The sequence below is a fragment of the Microtus ochrogaster genome, linkage group LG5, assembly GCF_000317375.1.
Source record: "Microtus ochrogaster isolate Prairie Vole_2 linkage group LG5, MicOch1.0, whole genome shotgun sequence".
NCBI lineage: Eukaryota > Metazoa > Chordata > Mammalia > Rodentia > Cricetidae > Microtus > Microtus ochrogaster.
Window position 1 is genome coordinate 31,966,987 of NC_022031.1, and position 19,581 is coordinate 31,986,567.

Consider the following 19,581-nt stretch of genomic DNA (forward strand, 5'->3'; position numbering starts at 1 on the left):
ACCCCTGAAAGACAGGCCCCACCTGTTTCAGCTGGAAGAAGAGATGAGTAGATAAAAGAATAAGAATACACTCAACAACATAAAGAGCAATGCAGCACCACCAGAAACTAGTGGTTATACAACAGCAGGACCTGAACACCCCAACACAGATGAAGCAGAAGAGAGCAACATTAAAATAAGGTTATGAATATGACTGTGTCCCTTAAAGAGGAAATGAAAAACTCCTTTAAAGAAGTGGAGGAAAAAAACAAACAAAAAATTAAAAGAAATCAACAAATTCCTTAAAGAAAACCAAGAAAAAGCAATCAAACAAGTGAAAGAAATGGTTCAAAATTTGAAAACTGAAATAGAGGTAATAAAGAAAACACAAACCGAGGGAAATCTGAAAATAGAAAATTTAGTTAAGTGATCAGGCACTACAGAAGCAAGCATAATCAACATACTATAAGGGATGGAAATGAGAATCTCAGGCATTGAAGATACAATAGAGGAAATAGATTCATTGGTCAAAGAAAATGTTAAATTCAACAAATTTTTAATACAAAATATCCAAGAAATCTGGGACACCATGAAAAGTCCAATCCTAAGAATAAAAGGAATTGAAGAAGGGGAAGAAGTTCAGCTCAAGGACACAGAAAATATATTCAGAAAAATCACAGAAGAAAACTTTCCCAACCTAAAGAGGGACATGCCTATGAAAATACAAGAAGCTTACAGAACACCAAACAGACTGGACCTTAAAATATTTCCTTTCCACATAATAATCAAAACACTAAACATACAGAATAAAGAAAGAATATTAAGAGTTGCAAGGAAAAAGGCCAAGTAACATATAAAGTCAGACCTATAAGAATTACACCTGTCTTCTCAATGGAAACAATGCAAGCCAGAAAGTCCTGGTCAAGCATTATGAAGACAATAAGAAACCATAGATGCCAGGCAAGACTAACATATCCAACAAAGCTTTCAATCAATATAGACAGAGAAAACAAGATATTCTATGACGAAACCAGATTTAATCAATATGTATCCACAAATCCAGCCCTACAGAAGTACTAGAAGGAAACCTCCAACCAAGGAAGTTAGCTACACACACACACAAAAAAAAAAAGGCAATGGATAATCCTATACCAGAAAATCCAAAAGAGAAACACACACACAATACCACTACCAATAACAAAAACAAAAATATCAGGAAATAACTATCTCTGACCATTAATATCCCTTAATATCAATAGACTCAATTTGCCTATAAAAAGACACAGGCTAACAGAGTAGATTTGAAAACAATCCATCCTTTTGTTGCATACAAGAAACATATCTCAACTAAAAAGACAGACATTAACTCAGAGTAAAGAGCTGGGATAAGATTTTCCAATCAAATGGCTCTAAAACACAAGTTTGTGTAGCTGTCATAATATATAACAGAATAGACTTCAAACTAAAATTAGTCAAAAGAGATAAAGACATTTCATATTTGTAAGAGGAAAAAAATCAATCAAGATGAATTCTCAATTCTGAACACCTATGCCCCCAATACAAGGGTACCCTCAAATGTAAAAGATACACTACTAATGCTTAAATCACACATCAAGCCTCACATACTAATAGTAGGAGACTTCAACACCCCACTCTCACCACTGGACAGGTATGTCAGGCAGAAACTTAGGAGAGAAATAAAAGAACTAAAATGTTATGACTCAAATGGGCTTAACAGACATCTATAGAACATTCCACCCAAACACAAAAGAATATACCTTATACCTTCTTTTTAACACCTCATGGATCCTTCTCTAAAATTGATCACATGCTCGGTAACAAATCAAATCTCAGCATTTACAAAAAAAAATGGAATAACCCCTGTGTCTTATCGGAGCATCATGTCTTAAAGTTAGAACTCAACAACAACACTAATTGCAGAAAGTCTACAAACTCATGGAAACTGAACAATGCTCAAGTGAATCACCGCTGGGTCAAGACAAAATAAAGAAAGAAATTAAAGACTAAAATTCAATGAAAATGACTGCACAACATACTCAAACTTATGGGACACAATGAATGCAGTGCTAGAAGGAAAGTTCATAGCACTAAATGCCTACACAAAGAAGCTGGGAAAATACCATAGTAGCAAATTAACAGAACACCTGAAAGCTCTAGAACAAAAAGAAGCAAACTCACTCAGGAGGACTAAATGACAGAAAATAAATTGAGAGCTAAAATCAACAAAATAGAAACAAAATAATACAAAGAATCAATAAGACAAAGAGTTGGCTCTTTGAGAAAATCAACAAAATAGGCAAACCTTTATCCAAACTAACCAAAGGACAGAGAAAGAATATCCAAATTAACCCACCATGCTTTATACACTACATGTCTTGCAGTGATTATGAAGTATGATTTACTTTAGTGGTTCAATCTAGTTTTCCCAGGTAGGAAAAGCTTACTTTCCAAAGAAACTTCTATATTATATTTTTCTTTTCTAGGACAGAAAAGGCAAATGACCTCACAAGTGACTAAAGAGATCAGAAGCTATTTGTATATATATAAGTGACCTCAGGCTATTATCTGAAGCAGTGAATACCAAGAACTAATTTAAAGACAATTTGACAATTGAATTGAGTGCTGGACTGAATAAATAAGTCTGTCCCACACCACATTACCACCACGAGGTAAATTCAACCCGGCGTCATAGAAGTATTTCAGTATATATTTTATTTTTACAATAATGAATCTGATATGTTCTAATTGACCTCGGTTTTTTTATATGTCATCCATACATTATTCATTCCATTCACTTAAAGCTTCATCTTCATGTCCAGGCATATCTGTTGGTGATTGGTCAAGAGAAGTCGAATCTTTGTACTTCACAGAACTCAGCTCGGAGTGTATCTCAGTGGCTGAGGCTTTCGCCCCCCAAAAGGATTTCACTGCCGTCCTGGAGGAAAAAGCAAAAACAAAAACAAAAGCCACAATAAAAAAAAACCCACAGCAACAAAAGTAAATGAGGTTCATGTTTACATCTCCTTTATATAGAAGGGCCTTTTATTCACAGTTCAACACTTCTTGAAAGAGTCCATTGGCACTGTGATTGAATTCCCAGCTTTGTGGGCTGCAATGCACACACAGACTTTCTCTTGTCCATTTATGTAAATTGGGAGGCTACAACAGCCAAGTTTTAAAGCAGTGAAAGCTATGATTAAATGACAAAGGTATTTATTTTTTTCTTTTTAAACAATTTCCTTGTAAAATTATAAAATACATGTCTGAAAGCTCTCCCATGGCTGCAAAGTCATGATGTTTTTAAAAGCATCCATATACAAGCTAGGGTAGCATGAAAGAAGATGGCATCAAGATACATAGAGGAGACACCGCGGGGCAGTGATCTGGGCTTCACGACAAATGGGTGGGGGCTGAGGAAGTTGTCAATCAAAAATGACCGTGCATCCTGGCCATTCACCTACCAATTTATGATGATGAAGATCAACACAAAGATCACAAATATGCAGATAATGACTCCTATGGTCAGCACGAAAACTAGGACTGCATCAGTGTCTGGCCTGATTGTCCTTCTCATCTGTAGTTCTGAAAGTAGAGACACATATGACTGCCGCTAGAAATCAACGGGAAACGGGAAATGGCTATCTGAACGGACTACTCCTGTAAACGCTATTTTGTGGATCTATGTTTCCACTTCTCTGAGGTAAATAAAAGAGTAATCACTGACAATCGGGTAAGGGTACACTTAGTTTCCTAACAAACTTAGAGAGAACTTTCTCAAACTGTCTATCGTGGCAAGGTTTGTTGGATTTCTGACTATTCATTTTCCAAGTGACTTATTTTGGGAAGCTGAAGTTTTTTACTTTGACACAGTGTGATTTACTCAATGTTACTTTTTATGGTGACTGTTTTGAGTCACAGCTAAGAAACCTTGCCTATTACTGAATCATGAGGAGCTTCTCCCAGTTCCTCCTTCACAGACTTCAGTTTTATGCCTAGGATTATGATAGAGCTCTGGTTTTTAACTCTAAGACTGGGGTTGACACTCATTGTTCTCCATAAAATATTCACACACTGCTCCTAGGTTGGGAGCTTCCTTCCTGCAGATAAGGCTGTTGAGAAGGCAGAGCTGGTCTACAGGCTGTTTTATAGCATCACTATACTATAAACTGGTGAAGAGACAGCTTATATCTGGGTAATATATTTTGTGGATGTGATAGCTTTTCTATAGGTTCTTTTAATCCCCAAATTCTAAAATTGCACAAAAATAATTCATACAGAAAAGGGGTATTTGACTAAATCCTCTATTATACAGGTAAGTGAAACAGGGACCAGGGAGGTTTAGTTATTTGTATAAATCGTGAGCTGTTTAAACATTTTAGTTTTAGTATGTACCACTCCATGAGAAGTGGTCTCCTGCATAGCAGTCGTCTGGATTTCTTCTTATCCTCTTAATGCCATGGATTAGAACCAGCTTTTCTCAGTAGTCAAACAGTATGAATACAATTTGGTGATCTCCCTTTAAACAATCCTAAGCACGATTGCAAAGGTGCATTTATATTTTTATTCCAATATTATCAGATTAACAAAAAAGTAAATGACTTCAGGTTTGGAGAAAGTTGGAGATTTTTAAAACAGAGAGACAATGTTTAGGGCCAGGTTTGGATGAGAAATGCAAAATGAGTTTGTTTAATTCACTAGCACCCAATATCAGTCAAAAGAGGATGGATAATAAAAGGGGGATTTCCACTGAGAAGAGCGGTCATCCTGCAAGGACCATGTGGACTACATGTACATCTAATTTTTTTCAGAAGGCTGAATTTCATCTTAAAGTTTTCTTAAAAAAATTTAATGAAATTAAAACTAATGAAAAATGGGTTAAATTTTAATGCTTAGTGTTTTAGGTAAACATAGCTTATGTACATATTAGTTTCTAATCATTACAAATAAAGTACCACAAACTGGGTAACTTGGCAACAGCAGAAATTTGCTTCATATCCTGGAAGCCATAAGTAGTGTGTGTGTGTGTGTGTGTGTGTGTGTGTGTGTGTGTGTGTGTGTGACTGGTGGGGCTCAATGAGTGTCTTGAAAGCTCTGGGGGGGAGTGGCTACTGTGCTACCTTCTCAGCTTCTGTGGTCTCAGCCTGGATCTGCTTCCATGTACCTCTTTCTCATTCCTCTTCCTCCTTCTTCCTTTATTCTGTCCTCCCTCCTCCTAATTCTCCCTCTTTTTCTTTTTCCTTTCCTCCCTCCTCTATTCAGAGTTCTTTTATTTGGGCACCAGCCACAATCTCATCTTAACTGATGACATATTCAATCGTCCCTTTTCAAGTATATCTGCAATCTAAGTACTAAGAACTTAGAACACACATTATCTTTTAGGGGCATACAATTAAATCCCAAAACAATGCCATATATAAAGATAATATCTGTGAGTGAAAATTATATAAAAAGGAGGAAGAAAATGGGGATGGGAATTTTTCCTCTCTCTGTCCTGAAACTTACTATGGAGATCATGCTGACCTGGGACTCACAGAGATTTGCTTGTCTCTGTGCTGGCATGCATTACTACATCTGGAAGAATTTTCTATTAGCTACATTTATCCTAAAAACATTTTTATTGCAAATTTGATTCATTTCAGTATGGTAGAGTATGGCTATTTATAAGAAAAACATTTGTTCAATGGCTGAACAAGTGAAAAGGTCTATTGCATTGGTGAACAACTTGTCATTTTTCAAAGAAACTAATAGGTACTGAAATATTCTGAGGGTATTTTGTTGTTTAAGTGTGCATGCAGTAACTGACAAAGCTACCTCACCATCCCTGGGCTGCTATGAAACAAAAGTCAACACTGCCTCAATCAAGAACAAGGATTTGGGGTCTCTGTTCTAACCCTTAGCTGACACATTAGTAAATACATCTTCCTTTCCAATTATGAAAAGTGCTAACTACTAAAAGGAACCTATTAGGGGCCAGGCAGTGAGAACCAAGTACACAAATGGACAGACACATATAGCATCATAGACTATGGCAGGTTGAGAATGTTTATAAAGCTTGATGGTCCTCAGTTGTACAGTCTCCTTGTGTTTCTCGCTACTGAAATCATCCCTTCAGTGATATCTCAACACAGTCGTTATTAGCTTTTACCTGAAGATATTTTGCAAATTGCAATCTAAAAACACACCAAGAAAGTTTAACTAGCAAACATTTATTTTTAAAACCTCTACAAAATCCTTTGCGGCTTATTTTCTTTTCAATAAAGGACATTGTATGGCATGGTACTCCAGACTAAAACAAAAGCTTTTCAGACTGAGAACAAGCTCCAAAAAGCACAGCCCCCTAAAGTTACCTATCACTTCTAGATGGTTTATAAAGACATCTCTCTGAAAATACAAGCTCTCTAGAGCTTTAATGATTTGATAGCTAATTTGGTTGTCAACTGACTACATCTGGAATCAACTAAAACCCAAGGAGATGGGTACACTTGTGAGGGATATTCCCTGGTTTGGTCACTGGGGGCAGAGAGACTCATCCTAAATCTGGGTCCCACCTTCTAGCAGCAGCTCACACAAAACAACATAGAAGAAAGCATCTGCTTTCACCTGCCTGTCCTCACTCTTGCTGGCAAGTTCATCAGTCCTGCTGATATATGCCCTTGCTGGTAGTAGGATCTACTTCTCTGAGACTCTAACTTAGTTGCAAGATCAGCTGAGGCATCCAAACTCAAGGGCTGAATGACTTCCATAAGGAGACAGACATTGTTGGACTACCTGAACCACAGCCTGTAAACCTCTACTAAATCCCCTCCTTAATATTCATTCAATCAGTTCTTCTAGAGAATCCTAACACAAGTGAGTTCTCAAAAGAGCTTGTGATCAGATACTCCTACCAACAAAGACAACAACAGCATTAAATATGGTTAAGAACAACTAAACCCAAGGAAATAGTTACCTGGACATAGAGGATGCCATAGGTCAAACTGAATGAACATGCATATATACTTTATCAGAAGAAACTATTTCTAATATGCAAAGTCGTGTTCAAGACTACATTAAGAACTTTAATACTGAATCATCAAAAATATAATCCAAAGCCAGGCATGATAACACATACCTTTAATTCCAGCACTCTGAAAGCAGAGGCAGGCAGATGAGTTCTAGGCCTGCCTTGTCTATATTGTGAGTTCCAGGACAGCCAGGGCTACCTAGAGAAACCCAATCTCAACACACACACACACACACACACACACACACACACACACACACACACACTTCAAATATATAACTTCTAAAGAGACACACTTCAAATAGATAACTTCTAAAGAGAAATGCTCTGATTTCACAAGTTTTAATTATATTTTTCCTGCAATCATGCATGAGAATCCATTTGTCTATCTTCACATTCATGATGGAAATAAATGCGCCAATATATTTCAAGTTGAAGGTCTGGTGTTTTTTGTTTGTTTTGTTTTGTTTTTAAGATCAATTCTTTTGGTTTAAAAATTCACTTCATTATGTGTATGAGCACTTTGCTTGGATGTATGTCAGCACACCAGAAGAGGGTATCACATCCCACTAAAGACTCTTGTGAACCACCATCTGAGTATAGGAGATTGTACTTAGAACACCTGGAAGAGCTGCCAGTGCCCAGAACTGGTTTTAAAGGAACAGCTTTGTCTGATAATTCATGTGCCAGCTCCATACAGATCTACTCAATCAGAAGCTCTGGGGTGCAGCTGGCAGAAATCTGTATTTTCATAAGTTCATTAGGCATTTCCTGAAAGTAAGTTTGAGATAAAAGCAAACCAAAACACTGCCAGATACTTACCACTTGTTGTATAGACTGTGAACTTGATAGAGGCTACTATTTCATTATTGTCCAGGGTGTCACACTCGAAAGCCATGGGATGAAGTTCTCTTTGTATGTCAAGGACTGCTGAATCATTTGAAAGTATAACAGGTTGCTATGAAAATCAAAACAAACAGAAACAAAGCGTATGAATAGTCAATAGTCTTGCCTGGGTTCACTGATTACAAATGGAGACAGTACAAGATGAACAGGACTCGCTGGGTCACTGGGAAACAATAAGCTGACAGCACAAGCAAACAGTCCTCAAAAAAAATTGCTCACTCTCTTCACCGAGCATGTAATGAACTGTACACATATGATTTTGAATCAGATAATCTAGACTTCAAGTCTCAATCCCGTTGACTATGGACAGTACTTCTTGTGCTGGTTAGTTTTTGTCAACTTGACACAAGTTAGGGTCAGCTGGCCAAAGGGAACCTCAGTAGAGAAAATGCCTCTACCTTACTGGCCTGTTGACAAGTCTGGGGAACATTTCCTTGATTAATGATTGATGCGGGAGGGTCCAGACCACTGTGGGTGATGTCACCCTTGAACAGGAGGTAGTCTTGGGTTGTATAGGAATGTAATGTAAGCTGAGCAAGGTATAGAAAACAAGTATCCTTGGTTCTGCTGCAGGTTCCTGCGTTGATTTCCCTCAGTAATGAACTGTCACTTGGAATTGAGCTTCAAAAAACTCTTTCCTTCCAGTTTGATTTTGGTTAGTGTTTTCTTACAGCAACAGAAAAGTAAACTACGACTCTATTATTTATTTATTTATTTATGATTTGTTTATTTGCTTTTTAATTTTTTTTTTATTTTTTTTGAGACAGGGTTTCTCTGTAGCTTTGGAGCCTGTCCTGGAACTAGCTCTTGTAGACCAAGCTGGCCTCTAACTCACAGAAATCCACATGCCTCTGCCTCCCAAGTGCTGGGATTAAAGGCGTGTGCCACCACTGCCTGGCTTCTGAGACACTTTCTATACCTCAGTTACTTATCTGTAAAATGACACACTTATTTATTTTTTAAAAAAGTTTATAGGGTTGTTTTATGTCTTTTAAATGAACTCTTATCATTCAGTTGTTATCTGGCATTTATAATACCTTTAATTAATATTAACTATTCCTTAGCATGCCATATAAAACAGAAATAATCTTGGTTCCAAACAGAATATATCATAAAGTGTGTAAATTTAAGTTATGATTATAGATGACCCTAAGACATATGTTTTTTATCTGACAAAAAATGAATTCAAATAATAAAGTTATATGATTTTTAACTCAATTTCCTCAAATTGCTTTCTTAAAATATCAGAACTAGGTACCAAATGTTATCAGCCAGTAAAAAACACCTGATTATATACAGTTTCTATTTACTTGATCTGACTTTAGAAGCTTCCACAGATATTTGAAGCGATTTTCGGGAGATATATGAACACATGACAGTCTAACACTGTTGAGGTTTTCAGAAATTGGTTTTCCCCCTGAAAAAGAAGAAAGCATAAATATATAAGTACCATTAGGAACCAAATTGCTTTATCTGTCCATACACCTTTTTTAACAACAATTTTTAATTACATCATCAATCATTTAATTATATCATCAACCAAGAAACAACCCTATCTAGACACTGCACATACATTATAAACATACATCCACATCAACATATATTATACATAATATGAGGGTTAGACTGGCTATGAAAAGCCAAATGTCTCCAGTTGAGTAAACAGATCCAAAGTCATGAAATCTGAAGATCCCTTAAAAGACAACATAAGGCAGGCTAGAATCCAGGTCTCAAATCCTATCTCCCCACAGTGGTAAAGTACACCACTGTATTGTTTTGGGACCCCTTCTTACATGCCACACTGTTGTAAAAAGCAACCCTCAGAAGTCAAATGCTGAGGACCCTGAAACTTGCAATCTGGAGTCCAATTGTAGAGAAGTCACCAAAAGAAGCAGGTGAGGAGATACCATGACTCTTTATCTACATGCAGAAAAAGTGCAGAAGAGGAAAAGACATTCCACTCAGGGATATGCTACTTTGAACCTGGTGATCTGCCCAGGGCTTCTAATTTAGGGTTATGAAAGCTCACTTAGAGAAGTTGAAATGTCAGAAAAGCATAATTTGATACAAAGAGCTCCAAGTTCCAAATTAAGGTTTACCAATCTACAGATAAAATGTCATGGATATAGCATCAGGGATGTTCCACGCCAGGGCAGGCTCGAATACAGACCCCAGGCACAGTGAAGCTCCAGCATATCAGACTCTACACACAAGTGAAATGAATATCAAAAGCAGGGCTACTTAGAACTCTGTCTAGAGAAAGCGTATTTAATTTTGTATTACTTCTTTTTATCAGTCGATTGTCTCCTTGTACGCAGTAGTAGGTTGAGGTTAAAGACATTTCCCCAGCATAAACCCTCCTTCAGCAAATATGGGCTCAACTCACAGCCACAATCAACAGGTCCACGGCATTCTTCCACACGAACAATACACTTGGATTCACCTCCAGGGCATCCATTGGTTAAAATAACTTCTCTGATTCCAACACCTTTATTTAAAAAAAAAAATGAGCAAATGTTTAAAGAAAAATATCCACAAGGGTCGTTCTTTCCATTCCAGTCTGTATTTTCTTTAGTTTTGTTTTGAGAATGTTCTCAAGAAAACTTTCTTGGGGAAATACTGTTTTCAGAAATAACTGGAGTTTTCTAAGACACTGATTCCCATCAGAAAAAGGGTTCTATGTTCACATGCAAATTTTAAAATGTTACAATAAGGTCCTCTTTATTATAGAATGTTTTGAAAGTTTTAGTATGCTAATAAATACACTTCCCTGCATAATTTTTCATTGGCTAAAACATAAAATCTTTACATTTCAGTATCTTTTAAATCAGAACTCATTTATAATTGTGCATGTTTTAAATTGATAGAATTTTTTCTTTTAGGAATACCTAAATTATTCTTCCTACAGCCTATAAAAGCTGATGATATACTACATAGGATAGGATTGCACAAATTTGTGATTATGGAACTTTTCAGGATTGGGGCTGGAGTTTCTGGAAGAAATTCCAAAATCATATTTTATCATAAAAATGTTTTAAAATAATTTTTAATAATGCTGTATTGATAAAGTCTCTGTATTAACTATACATGGGATAAACTATTAACTACACCTCTATTTCCAGGAAGATACTCTTTCTGAAACTGTCACACATTTTGTAGCAAGAAATCAAATCGTTATCGGCTGGTCTTAGAGCATCGCTGGTTTTTACTCCTGTCCTGTAATGAGCTGTGTAAAGGGCTAGGCAGAGTCTGTCTTCATCTTCCCAGCTGGATTCCCCTCTTTAGCCCCTAACAAGGTGTTAATCATGAGCTAATTCCAAGGAAAGGAAAAGCTGAAGATGACAGGTGGCTTAGGGATAGAAGAGTGCAGGCAAGTCGCCTGGAGATCGTTTTAAAATGCAAATTCCGAGCCAGTCTTGGAAAAGTCTGCAATCCTGTATTTCTAACAAATTCTTGGGAGATGCTGCACTTTTGAGGGCTAAGAAAGTGGACCCCCACAAGATCCGGAGAAGGAAGGTTGGAGTTGTTATAAAAATAAATCTACCGGAAAAAAAATTCAACAGCAACAACAACAAAAGACAAATGACAACTGGACACTCTCAGGCTGTTTCATAATGATTCCTGTCATTTTGGCTGTCACTACAAAGCTAAAGCCAGACTCCATTTTAAGCTAATTAGGAAAAAGTACCTGTCAGGAGCTGGGAGGATGAGTGTGTACATACTGTCTGCTGGGTATGGGAATTATTTTGGGGTACTGAAAATGTTCTACAGATAATGCTGATGTGTTGTTTGGGCCACTGAATTGTATACTTGAAAGTGGTTACATATGAATGCTTTAGCACCCACGTAAAAAATTGTCAGTTCTGGTAATTTTCAAAACTTTGACCTAAAAAGAAGTCTCTGTAGGTGTGTACTATAATCTCATCACTGTCATGTTCTCAAGTTAGAATAAAAAATTTATTAATTATCTGTTGTCTTCTCATGATGCAGATTTCCAACAATGGTTGAAGAAACTAAGGGACTTCCAGCACTAGCAAGATCAGCTTCCTTGTGAATTGATCACAACTTCAAAGTCTTAGGCCTACCCATAGTCCTAGGTTGTCAGAAACTCTGGGTTAGTCCAGTAATTTTAACCTACTTAGGGTAGCTGTTTAAGAACCAGTGGTCTACAAAGCACAGGTAGCCCGAGTCCTAATCCTACATAAGAGATTCAGTTTAAAATTTCTATTCATAGAATGGACAATGTCACGTTCTTTCGTCATTATTCATCTTGCAAAGCTAACACCCCTTTTCTCCAAAATACAATGTACAAACTAGAGAAATGGAGTACTTATAATAGTCTATTGCAAATAAGCTTATTTCTTGGCAGGTTTGCCAAAGGAGTGTGGGAAGGCATCTCTCAGAGACACTGAAGATCTTTCATCTTTGAACATCTGTGAAACAAAGTTTTAGTTTAGTGAAAATAGTTTATATGCAAAAATACCCCGAACCTGAAAATATACCTTTTGAAGCAATTACCTAGTACGGTGTGTACATTATAGTAAAAGGCATAGAAAAAAGAGACATGAAGAAAGGGTAAGTAGTACAGAAATTACAAATAACTGGCATTTCATCTTGGTAGAAACCATGACAGGTTATTCCTCTGGTCTCTGCTACTTACCACAGGTCACTGTGCACATTCCAAATTCGACTTCTTTGACTACTGTTTTGTTCTGAACTAAACATAAAGTTAAAAAAAAACATTATTTAAGCATATGAAAACTTTTAAAAGTGAACAACATCTTATTGGGAGGTGTAGGGTACAGGTAATTGTCATATGGGCAATAGAGGATTTTTTAAAATGCTCTATTAAAACCAGGAAAGCAAAGCTGCTCCTCACATAAACACAGCTATCACCATTCTAAATCAAGGAAAGACTACCCCCTTTAAGAACATTCATCAAGTTAGGAATAACTTAAATTTTGCTTTTGAATCTCATATATAACACAGGGATTTTCTTTTTTATTAACAAATACATAGTGAATTAAAATATAACTGGAAAAGTCTAATAATATATACACACAGCAGTCTCTGAACTTTGGGAACCATTTTAAAATATTCTCTATTTTCTATAAGGAAGGAAAAAGAAATAAACTAATACAAAGCAATTTACATTTCCAAATAAATCTTCATACCAAGTGTGCATCAAAATTATAAAAGTTACAAATATATTTCATTCATTCACTTTGCAGGTTTAGATGGCAGATGTTGATGTTTCTAAGAATCCATTCCAATGCTTTATTCAGGAGGACAGTCTATAATACACACAATTATTATGTAATTACTTGAATATCTAATTATGTGAGAAGTTAAGTAGTCTTGGTTCTCAATCACATTTTCTCGTGATTTTCCTTTTGTGATTTGGGATTTTGTTTCAGGGACAGGGTTTTGCTACATAGCACAGATGACCTTTTTAACTCAGTGGTCTTCTTGTCTCGGCTTCTCTATGATTACAGGTATGAATTACCATACTAGGATATTTCCCTTTTTTTCCTAATCATTCTGAAGTTTAGCCTGAGTTCTTATAGCTCTAACATATAAACAAGTCTTCAAAAACACAGATTAAGACTCAAATCTCAACAGAAAAATACACAGTGGGCTGCTGAAGAAGAATGTTAAGACACTGGATCTCTGAGCAACAAACCACGCAGAAATCACATCCAACTTGAAGTCCAAAATACTGCTTCTGCCACTAATTCACTGTCTGAATTTGAAGCAACTCAATTCTGTCAGACCTAATTGACCCTTTGTAAAAAATGCAAAGCCTATCTTACTTGATGATTAAAATAGAATGAAATACTGTGTGGAAATATTCTACAAACTGCTTAGGACTGTGGACCCACTTAGGACACAATAGTTAACTCAATTCAAACTCATTTTGTAGTTATTAATTTCAAGTTCTAATTTTTCCCATTTTCAATATTGTGAAACATTAACAGTTTCACACACACTTTGTTCTGTATTTGAAAAGCATCAAATACAGAACTGTTAATACAGAGAAAGCATAGGAGACATATAATTAAATCAACATTGACTTTGTTAAATGATTTCAGCTAACACAATGATCAATTTGAATTGACGTTTTAATACTTGGAATGCCTGAACACTTTCAGTTGGCACATTATGAGACATAAGTTAAAAACTGGCTCCTGAGCATAAAAGCAAGTATAAGAGAATGACCACTGGACCACTTCGAACCAGCAGTCACTACCTCTGCTACTCTGGGAAGATAAGTAGCTCCTTCTTACTTGAGTTTCCTCAGAGGGGAAAAGGAGGACATGGAGATGGAACAGACAAAGATTCTTTCAACTTTAGTATTTGTGATGTATTAAGTGTTCACTGGGCCATTTAGTCACTTTATAAAACTGGAAATCCTACAATGATGAGTCAAGAAAATGACACCTATCTGGACTTCCATGTGGCATTTGTCAGTTTCCTGTTATATAACAAGGTATGAAACGAAAAAGTCTGAATATCAGTGCCTCCCTAAGTCCACAGATGCTGATTAATGGTTGGTGTCAATGTAGCAGGAAGAATGTGTTAAAGGCCGGTGTCTTCCTCAGAATTTTAATAACCTGTAAAAGGAACCTTAGTAACATGCAGACTGAATCTGGGGTCCTGAAAATACGTGTGATGTTAAGTTTCGACCTGAAGTGGTAAGGTGGAAGAACTGCCAACTCCAACAAAATGAAACCTCAGATGAAATTAAAGTGTTATAGGCTGAATTCTCCATTCTCCAGAAATACTGTGTGGCATGTCACAAGAGAAGAAAAAGTAAAAAGCCACTAATGAGCTCAACAGTGAGCTCAAAAGCCAGCAAGAATGTATAAGGGATTACTAAAGCCTCCCAGAGTGTCTCTCCCAGCCTGTCGGCAACCGTCCTGCAACACAGGGTGGCTTAGTGGCACATGTCATCAGGGTGCAACCAGGACCTTGAGACTTAATGTCTGTAGAGTTGATGCTACAGGACTCATATTCTGATTTAGATTAAAAGACATTGTTTTTACTTTATTGTGTTACTACTAGGTATTAACCTAGGGCCTCAAATATGCTAGATGAATGTTCCACCCTGAGCTTTGATTTTTTTTGAGACAAGGTTTCTTTGTTTAACTGTCCTGACATCCTGGAACTTGCTTTGTAGTTTTGTAGACCAGGCTGGCCTGAACTCACAGAGACTCACCTGCTTCTGCCTCCTGAGTGTTGGCATGAAAGGCATAGCCACCACTGCCCCAGCTGAGACAGGTTTAAGTCACCCAGTGAGGGAAGGGGCTTGAATTCACTTTGTATACTAAGTTGGCCACGACTTTACAACATTCCTGCCTCAGCCTCTAAAGTAGCTGGGATATAGTACTATGCCACCAGGATCAACCCCAGTTGTAGTTTAATAGAGTAAAACTGATTGTATAACTCAATATGTATGTCTACTTACCTGTAATCAGCCAAAGACCATACTGATATAGAATGTTTATATTTTAAAAGATATATAAGGCACAGAAAAAAAGGAGGTAAATTAATCTAACATACTCTGTTGTATGTTTTATCTTAATAATATTATTATTATTTCATCATTGGTCATCAATATTTCCAATTACATTTTTTTAAAAAAACCTAAAATTAATAAATTGACAACTGATTGGAATTGTCTAGGAAGAAGAATAGTTGTGAAATAAGCCAAAGCTCTGAGACCACCATCTCTTTCCATCTCTCCAGCTTCTCTTCTCTCCCTGTTTTGCACTGTGTTTCAGGAACATGGAACAAGCTTCTAGAGGAACTCCTCTTTGTCATCAGCTTTGGTGAACAGTCAGTAGAGTTCCTCAGTAATGAACAAAGTTGGGGGTTTGACAATTGGGGTTTTGTTTTATACTGTTTGCTTTTTTTGCTTGCCTTTTTTTTTGTTAATGATGGTCAAGTAAATAAGACAAAACATTTTACAATTAGTAAACAATGAAGAACAGAGACAGACAGCAATGTAAAGGTAAAGGGAAAACAGTTACAAAATCTAAACCTCAGTGACACATGACATCGTGGATGAATAATAGCCTGGATTTTCTTTAACATGGAATTTCTTAAAGATGAAGACATTTAGTACATCTCCCAAGAGGAAGGGTTTTCTCCTGAAATATTCTGCTACAAAAACCTGAATCATCTTGTTTTCCTAAAATTCACAAGGGCAGCATTCTTTCCTTTTTCATGTTTATACATCAAATTAACTTGACAAGATTTGTAAGTGGATAAATCGTGACAGCAGGACTCTATGTGGGGACTCAAAGAAAAAAGATGTTGACATGAATAAAACTCGTTGACTAATCTTCCAATTGTTTACAAATCTAAAACTGTAACTGCGTTGCAATTACGCAGCAAAAATGGCATTCTCTCCAAAGAAATGTGTGCCTTTCATATTCTGCAGAAGTATTGTGTTTTGACAATAGTGCAAAAAGAACCACAGCAAATAATGAACTAGACTCTATTAGGGAAGCAGCAATTGAACTTCCATAATGGACACATTCCAGCTTCATGTTTAATAGGTGAGAATTTAGGTGCACTCAAGTTCTCTGCCCAGTTTTAGAGTGTATAGCTTCAAAGGTAGGAATCAGGGGTTACAAGACTGAGATTTCTACCTAAGCTTCTCACGAAGTGCTTTTGCCAGCCCTTATTTTTGTGAACTGTCTGAAAGCAGACTTAAAAGTAAAAAAGCAAAAAAAGAAAAAGAAATACACTAGCTAGTAAATGACAATAACAACTTTTACAGATCTTCTAGGCTACAATGATCATGACGACATTTACCAGGGTTCTGAAATGTTCATATAGCTATCACCTGTGTTTATAGTTCTGGGTTGGTCTCTCCAAGAAAAAGCACTTAGGCATGAAACTGTACATCTAAAATTCCAGAGGACACATGAATTCTCAGAAGTCCACAATGCAGAACTTGAAGCCCTACAAGAATAAGTGCGCTCAACTTTGGAGTTTGAATATAAGGGATTATAAATCCATCACTAGGGGTTCGCCTCAACATTACTTAGGACTTTATAGCTAGAATTTTCCCTTTAGCAGTTTAATATTAAAACTATTCACTCAAAGAAAAGAAGCAATGCCTAGGAGGTCGTCTCTTCTGTAGCCCTTTCTCACATTTCCAAAGTCAAAGAGCTCTTCAAGATCTGCATAGTTGTCAAGGAAGGATCCCCAATAACCTCAGTCAATTTCTTTCTGATGCTGAGAGTCACTGCCTGTCATCAGGAAATAAAAGGATAGCACTACCCGATGCTATATGTATACACTGAGAAGACACAAGAAAACAAAGATATCAAGACAATGTCTGCTGGGCCTTTGGTGGGGCTAGGATCTTCCTCCTTTAGACGTCTGTCGACTTGGACTTGCCACTGACCTCCCAGCATGTGAGTTGCTCGTGAATATGTCAACTGTTTCTATTGTTTAATGAGCCAGGAGTAGAAGCCATGTTTACAGAACCAAACGCAGCTTTGTTTTATTCTCTCTTGTGTGAACACATCTTCAGCCAACAACGTCATTACTAGGATCTTTTCATTTTCTACTGCCTGGGTCCCTTGAGGGACATATACTACATGGCCTCCTGTCAGGGTGCTGAGGGCTGCACCAAGATTATGGGAGCTTCGGGACAGTTTTGTCAGGATGTTCATTTAGATATGCCACAGCAAAAGGAATCCCGACTTTCCTTAAGTTCCCATCTCAAGAACAGTAAAAGAAGAGGATGTCAAGCATTTCAACAACAGGAAAGAAAGAGGATGTCAAGCATTTTGGAAATTAAAACCAAATACAACAAAAAATCTACTAAGAGAAGATGGTTACACACCCCACGATTCCCCATGGTGAGGGGGTACCTCATTAATTACAAATGTGATTCCCTTCTCCAAAGTAACACTTGGAAAGTATTTCTATAGCAATTTCAATATTCGTGCTTATTTTCCTGGAGCCCTGGACACGAGCACCTTGTTTTTTTAAAGGCTATATAGATGCACATAGCACATAGTGGGTAATAAACTCGGGGTTGATGTGTAAGCCAGAAAACTCAACAGAAGGTGACACTGGTAATTTCTGAGGAAAGGGTGGGCTTCTGCCCTCTTCAGGGGCCTCCCGTGCCCAAGGAGCTACTGCCCTCACCCTCTTCCTCGGGCTCGGCCGGAGTCTCATTCTCGGGCACATCACTGTAGTTCTCGGCCTCCTCGTCCACTTCGCTCTCGTTCTCGGCCTCGCGGACCACACCGGATTCCTGGACCACGGTGACATTCGCTGCCTGCGACGCCTGCAGGCCCACCAGGAGCAGCCAGCCGAGGGCCAGCAGCAGCTTGGCCAGCCAGTCCGCGCCCCTGGCGCGCATGCTTCTCGGCCTCTCGGCCGCCCAACGCACAGCCGCAGCCCAGGCTCTGGAGGAGAGGCGCTTCGAACAGCGGCCACGAGCGCCACGCCGCCAAGCCGAGCCTGCCTGGCGACCATTGAGGCGTCATCGCGCGTCACCCCGTTCGAGACCCGGAGCGCGGGCGAGGAACAAGCAAGGAACGTGCGCTGGGGGAGGGGGAGGGGTGCGCAGAAGGGGTCCGGAGCCCGTGGGGGGGAAGGGCAGGGCGGGCTTCCGGCGCCACTTCCGCGGGCTTCCGGCGCCACTTCCGCCCGCCCTTTCTCCCTGAGCAACCCGGTGTGGAAGGTCATCCTTGTGCTCAGGGCTGCAACCGCCTGTTCCTGATGTCAGCTGCTTGTGCTACCTTAGTAATCTAGTCGTCCACCAAAGACCTTGGCCATCGTGCCTCCAAGACACTATATTTTTCGTATTTCCTAAACTTAGGTGTTCCGAACTAGCCTCCGCAGCACCCTTCATGTGACTTGGTTTCAAAATTCTCTGTCCTTCACATCCAACTGGGACTCGTGGCAGTGGTTTTAAGTAGGAGGCATCGGGGAGCCAGAGCAGCAGGTGGGACTGATTTGCAAAGCATGCAGGGAAGCACTTGCTGAGGATGGCCGGAATGCCGCTTCATCAAGCGTTCCCCATTTTACATTGCGCGGAATTGTCAGCTCCATGTGGGGCTTATAAGCGCTAGACTGGCAGAGGGAAGGGAAACAGATTAAATTGTAAACTTTTTGTCCCATTGTAGTTTTCGACACCTATTTGGAATGTGAGATTCGACTTTCTTGGAGATTTTGGAGACCCGTAGTCAGTATCCCCCAGGTTTGATTTGGAAAACATCTTCAGATGGCTGCACAAGCTGTCAGTGATCAGGCCCTGTGGAGGGTTCTCCAATAAATGCTCCACAAATCCCTATAACGATTTAAATTAAGAATCTGTCCTGCTAGTTACGTTTTTTTACTCCTAAGATTAGGTCAGGCTGGAAGTCAAAACTGATAGCTTACTATTTCTACTTGAATAAGTAGCTCTTAGAGCTTCTGATTTCCCACTACCTCATTCAGTATCGACATGCAGTTTATGTCCCAGGAATGAAGAGTGAAGTTGCACTCCTTTTATTAGTGATGTTTTTCTCTGGTCTTTATAGTTCTCTGGCAATAGGAACATAGGGATTTTGAGTCAGAAAAAAAAAACTTAGAAATCATCATAATTTGAGTCCCTCAGTTATTAGGACAGGAGATTAATAACTGGACAGATTAAGTGA

General features: G+C 38.3%; 1 protein-coding gene across 1 annotated transcript; it reads right to left on the reverse strand.

Annotated features, from left to right (window-relative positions):
- Positions 1-2,714: 2,714 nt before the first annotated feature.
- Positions 2,715-18,429, reverse strand: Spaca1 (sperm acrosome associated 1). The gene is made up of 7 exons (XM_005361963.3): positions 18,083-18,429; positions 12,570-12,626; positions 10,296-10,397; positions 9,220-9,326; positions 7,826-7,961; positions 3,462-3,582; positions 2,715-2,935 (listed from the first exon to the last, which is right to left on the reverse strand). Exons 1-7 carry the CDS (start codon positions 18,297-18,299, stop codon positions 2,779-2,781), a joined length of 897 nt encoding a protein of 298 aa, XP_005362020.1. The 5' UTR covers positions 18,300-18,429; the 3' UTR covers positions 2,715-2,778.
- Between the last annotated feature and the right edge of the window lie 1,152 nt (positions 18,430-19,581).

What these genes read in the sequence shown, in the direction of transcription:
- Spaca1 (XM_005361963.3), bottom strand. Translation starts at nt 18,299, where the DNA reads ATGCGCGCCAGGGGCGCGGACTGGCTGGCCAAGCTGCTGCTGGCCCTC. An exon ending in AGCTTCTAAAGTCAGATCAA is followed by an intron (nt 7,962 to 9,219) that starts GTAAATAGAAAC and finishes TGATTTTCATAG; the next exon opens with CAACCTGTTATACTTTCAAA. An exon ending in CACAGTCTATACAACAAGTG is followed by an intron (nt 3,583 to 7,825) that starts GTAAGTATCTGG and finishes CTCTACTTTCAG; the next exon opens with AACTACAGATGAGAAGGACA.